Raw genomic sequence first — 4,992 nt, 5'->3', positions numbered from 1 at the left:
GGGAGAGGGAGAGGGAGAGGGAGAGGGAGAGGGAGAGGGAGAGGGAGAGGGAGAGGGAGAGAGAGGAGACACACACACACACCAGAGGTGAATGGCAGGTCATGCACACACAGAGGAGGGTGGTAAGGGAAAAAGAAGAGAGAAAACACCCCACCCCACCCCCAGATAACACTCAAGAGTGAATGGTGATCTCTGAATGCTTTCTCCTTGTCTTTCAGTGGTTCACCTGCTCAGGGAAGAGGAGACTTTCTGGTATACTCACAGGGTCTGTCACAGTAAGTGGGTTACATTCCATAGTAACCCGAAACTCTTTAATCATCCTGGCAAATTCCCAGTTTGGAAAGCTGTTGTCATATTCCTGTGTGAAGCAGAAAGGACAAAAGGCAGACTGTTAAGTGAATGCTCTTAGACCAGAGCTACTCAGGCAGCAACTGCTCCTCAGCTAAGGAGAGCCTCACCCCAGCTCCAGCCTGAGAAGCCAGTCACAGTCCTGAGGGCAGGACTGTTGGGGAGCATAGCAATGCACCAGGGACCAGAGCTGCTTTCCCCATCTTAGGAGGCAAAGCAAGGGAGTGGGTTTCCTCAGAGCAGTTACCCAACTAAGGAGACTTCATTGCCACTGATTCCACAGCTTGATAATACAGCTTAGAGTGGATGGACAAGAAAGCAAGCAGGCACGCCCAGCAAAAGCATTACACCTTGTTAGGACAAGATGGGCCACCCCACTGGCCAATCGGCATCAAGTATGGCTCAGCTGAACATCTTCAGATAATTTTTGAATTATGCATTTGATTTCTGAATTCTGAAAAGAAGCAACCAAACTTCCTAGATATCAGAGCTGGAGCCTTAGAAACGCTGGGCCAGCTCTGTGCTGACGGCTCATCTGTTGGGGAGCCTGTGTGAAAACTCGCCCACGTCTCCAAGAGTCACCTGAGCTCGTTTGATTCTTATCTCAGAGTTCTGGGCCCGCTTCTCTTCACGCTTGTTCTTCATTTTCTCCATCTCCTTCACAATGCACGATTTCCTCCGAACTGAGAAGAGAAGGAAGCTGCTCGTTGACTCTCCCAGTCCCCTCTGTCAGTCTCCAACTATCTCATCAGGTCTTCCTTCTCTAGACCCTATCTGCTTTTGTTTCTTTTGTTTTCTTCAAGATAGTGTTTCTTTGTTTAGCTCTGGCTATTTCAGAACTCACTGTAGATACCCCAGGCTGGTCTCCTTTATAGATCAGATTCGCCCCCCCCCCACCACTTTGCTTCCCAAGTGCTGGGATCAAAGGTATCCGGCCTATTTGCTTATAAATTAGTGTGTTTGTCTGCATGCTCACGCATGCCACACATGCAAGTCAGTTCTCTCCTCCTACCATGTGGGATCATCAGGTTTAGTGCAAGCACCATTTACTGCTCAGCCACCTCACCAACACACCCCAGCCTCTTTTGTACAGTTTTTTTTTTTTTGGTCTGTAAACTAGTAAATGCAAGAAGCAACAGATCTGACCCTTGGATGGACAAGTCCATGGAGGACTAACCGGGACAGTGTGACATCAGAGTGATAATCACCCCATTCTGGTTTTGACTTGTGCTCTCTTTATGCTTATTTAGCTATTTCCTCTAAAATCAAAACGAGGCAGATCTGGAGAGATGGCTCAATGACTAAGAACACTTGCTCTTGCAGAAGACCCAGGTTTGATTCCCACATGGTAGTTCACAACCATCTATAACGCCAGTCCGAGGAGATCCGATGCCCTCTTCTGACTTCCATAGGCACCAGGTGTGCACATAGTGCACAGACATGCATGCAGGTAAAAGACATAAAAAACATATTAAAGCTGGGCAGTGGTGGCGCACGCCTTTAATCCCAGCACTTGGGAGGCAGAGGCAGGCAGATTTCTGAGTTCGAGAGTTTGAGGCTAGCCTGGTCTACAGAGTGAGCTCCAGGGCAGCCAGGGCTACACAGAGAAACCCTGTCTTGAAAAACCAAAACCAAAACCAAAAATAAATAAATAAATAGATAAAAATTAAAAAAAAGTCAATAAATCTTTGTTTTTTCAGACATGGTTTCTCTGTGTAGCCCTGGCTGGTCTGAAACTCCCTCTATAGACCAGGCTAGCCTCGAACCCACAGAGATCCACCTGCCTCTGCCTCCCAAATGCTGAGACCAAAGGCATGAGCCACTACATCTGGCTAAAATCAATAAATCTTAATTTTTTTTTTTTAAAAAGCAAGCCATTCCCACTGCATTGGGGAAAGTCCTCTGGGTTGTGAGTCTATCTATCTCACCAAATGGCTTCTGACAAACTGTGTCTTGTGGAAGATTCAGTCCATAACCACAAGACCCTCAAGGTAATAACAGGGTTTGCACTCAGACCCAGGCAGGCCCAGTGTTAACTCCCAGGCCCATGCTAGAGCAGAAACACACAGGACCCAGCATGTCTACCTGAATTCCCAGGGTTTGCAGAGGAAGTGCTTCGGGTGGAGTGGACTTGCTCTTCTGCATCCTCACTGACCATTGACAGTGGTAATTCTGTCACTGTGGAGCAGGAGGGCCTAGGGTGGCCTGCTGTGGGAGAACAAGAGTCACTGGAGAAGCTGGCAGCATGAAGCAGCTGTCCTTGAATCTGGGGGTGGGGGATGGGGGGTGGGTCAAGGGCCGTACTTAGGCTTTTCCTCTTGCCCTCAGCCCAAATCCAACCCCCCTCCCAGCCAGGGGTCACACCTGGGCTAAACAAACTTAAACTAAACATCAAAGTAGTTTCCACCTGTAGCACTTGGGAGGCTAAGGGAGAATGACTTCTCCAAGTCCAAGAGCAGCCTAGGATAAATTCTAGGCTATCATAGGGTAAAGAACAAAAGGGGAGGGAGACAATTGTTTTGAGACAGGGTATCACATAGCCTAGGCTGACCTCAAATTCACTGTGATTGAACTGAAGTTAACGTCAAACTTGTAACCATTCTGCCTCACGAGTGCTAGAATCTCAGATGAGTTCCACTATGTTGTTTCATACGGTGCCAGGAATGGAACCCAGGGTTGTGTGCAAGCTAGGCAAGCATTCTAACAATTAAGGTACAGCCCCAACCCAATAATAATTTTAAAGTGCTTTTTCAACTGGTTGGGTAAAGTAGATAAGGATTTTTTTGTTGTTGTTTTTTCAAGCAACCACTGCCCGGCGTAGATAAAGATTTTATGAGGCACTAAATTATGCTGTATGTATTATGTCCATCTATAGGAAAGGACCATAGCCACATATGAGGGTAGTAAGACATGAAGGATTAGCCGGGCGGTGGTGGCGCACGCCTTTAATCCCAGCACTTGGGAGGCAGAGGCAGGCAGATTTCTGAGTTCGAGGCCAGCCTGGTCTACAGAGTGAGTTCCAGGACAGCCAGGGCTACACAGAGAAACCCTGTCTCGAAAAACCAAAAAGACATGAAGGATTATACTTTCTGTGGTATCTTGTTTTATTTTTTTTTTCTTTTTTCAGTTTGAATTTTTGTTGTTGTTCTTGGGGCGTGTGTGTGTGTGCCCCCCGCCCCCCCCCCCCCCCCCCCCGTGCATAGGGATGTATGGAGACAGAGTTTCCCTCTGTAGCCCACTCCGATTTCAAACCCATGGCAATCTCTTGAGTACTGGCACTTTAATTGTGACAACCTCAGTCACCAGTTAACTGAGCCCACAGAGTTAACTGTTGCCCAACCAGCCATCATCCATGCTTTTTCCTTTTCCCCTGACTTTGCTTCTGTCTGACCTGAAAAGTCATGCTTGGCTCAAGTCTGTAGAATCAGGCCTCTGAGGCTTTCCCCTTCATGACAAAGCCCATCCTGAAGCAGGCATGCATGGACCCTGGGAAACACAGTGGGCTGGGCACATATAAAGCATAAGGAGCTTCGGGGGGAGGGGGGGCTTACACAAGGAGAGCATGCTCAGTACTCACTGGGACCAGGAAACTGCTTGCGAGAGTTTGTAGGTGCAGACAGCTCCACCTCCATTTCATTCTCCTGAGCAGGGATTCGAACTTCTGAGACAGTGGACATGCGAGTGGAACGGCTTCGAAGGCCTAAGGCCAAGAGGACCAATCAGTGCTACAAGATAAGGCGAGCTAACAGCAGCAGATTCTACACAAGGCAGGCTAGATCCTGGCCACCCGGAGACGAGCCCAGGAAAGGAAGCATTTGGAAGACCAAGTACTACTACCCCCAAACTATTTGTGCAGTCAGTAGATCTCAGTACTCTTGCAGGCAAAGAACATTTGTCTTGGGCTAGCAATACAGCTCAGTGGTCAAGTGCTAATCTAGAATGTATGTGGCCCTGGGTTCAATCTCCAGTATGGGAAACAGTCAGAAAGATGGGGAGGGGATGAATAAATAAATGGAAGGACCTACAGCAAATCTAAAATCATTTCCAGAGGGGCTGGTGAGATGGCTCAGTGGTTAAGAGCACTGACTGCTCTTCCAGAGGTCATGAGTTCAAATCCCAGCAACCACATGGTGGCTAACAACCATCTGTAATGATATATGATGCCCTCTTGTGGAGTGTCTGAAGACAGCTACAGTGTACTTACATATAATAAATAAAATAAAAATTAAAAAAAAAAAAAAAAAAAAAAAAAAAATTTCCCAGAGGGAAGACCCATTTTTCTAAGTCTTGAAGGGGGAAAAAAAAATTTTTTTAAGATCCTTTTTTTTTTTTTTTTAAGGAATGGAGAGATGGCTCAGGGTTTATGTTATGGACATCTGATCACATTGTGAATGCCAAGATTGTATTGTTTACTGGATAACTGTTTCTAGTTGTGGCACACCTTTAATCCTTCTGGCTGGAGTGCAGGCACATCCTTACTACACACCTTTAATCCCAAACAATGAGAGTAACAGAGCAAGATCTGCCAGACTCCCACTACAAGAGAAGAAGGGGAAGGGGCACTGCTTAAGGGATCAGTGCACAGAGAGAGAGAGAAAGAGAGAGAAAGAGAGAGAGAGAGAGAGAGAGAGAGAGAGAGAGAGA

General features: G+C 47.0%; 1 protein-coding gene across 2 annotated transcripts in view; it reads right to left on the bottom strand.

Annotated features, from left to right (window-relative positions):
- The window catches only part of Kif2c (kinesin family member 2C), a 24,371-nt gene that overhangs the window by 12,698 nt on the left and 6,681 nt on the right, over positions 1–4,992 (bottom strand). Inside the window, exons 5-8 of one of the 2 annotated variants that reach the window (XM_028786136.1) lie at positions 3,926–4,048; positions 2,434–2,553; positions 931–1,031; positions 263–358 (exon numbers count right to left, since the gene is read on the bottom strand). In XM_028786136.1, the coding sequence (XP_028641969.1) occupies positions 263–358; positions 931–1,031; positions 2,434–2,553; positions 3,926–4,048 (440 nt within the window). Of the gene's footprint in view, positions 1–262; positions 359–930; positions 1,032–2,433; positions 2,557–3,925; positions 4,049–4,992 lie in introns of both variants that reach the window. The other variant, XM_028786127.1, reaches the window with a different exon arrangement.

This window comes from Grammomys surdaster, unplaced genomic scaffold (assembly GCF_004785775.1).
Source record: "Grammomys surdaster isolate TR1022 unplaced genomic scaffold, NIH_TR_1.0 100, whole genome shotgun sequence".
Classification (NCBI taxonomy): domain Eukaryota; kingdom Metazoa; phylum Chordata; class Mammalia; order Rodentia; family Muridae; genus Grammomys; species Grammomys surdaster.
Note: the sequence above shows the minus strand (reverse complement) of the source record. Positions and strands in the feature narration are given on the sequence as shown.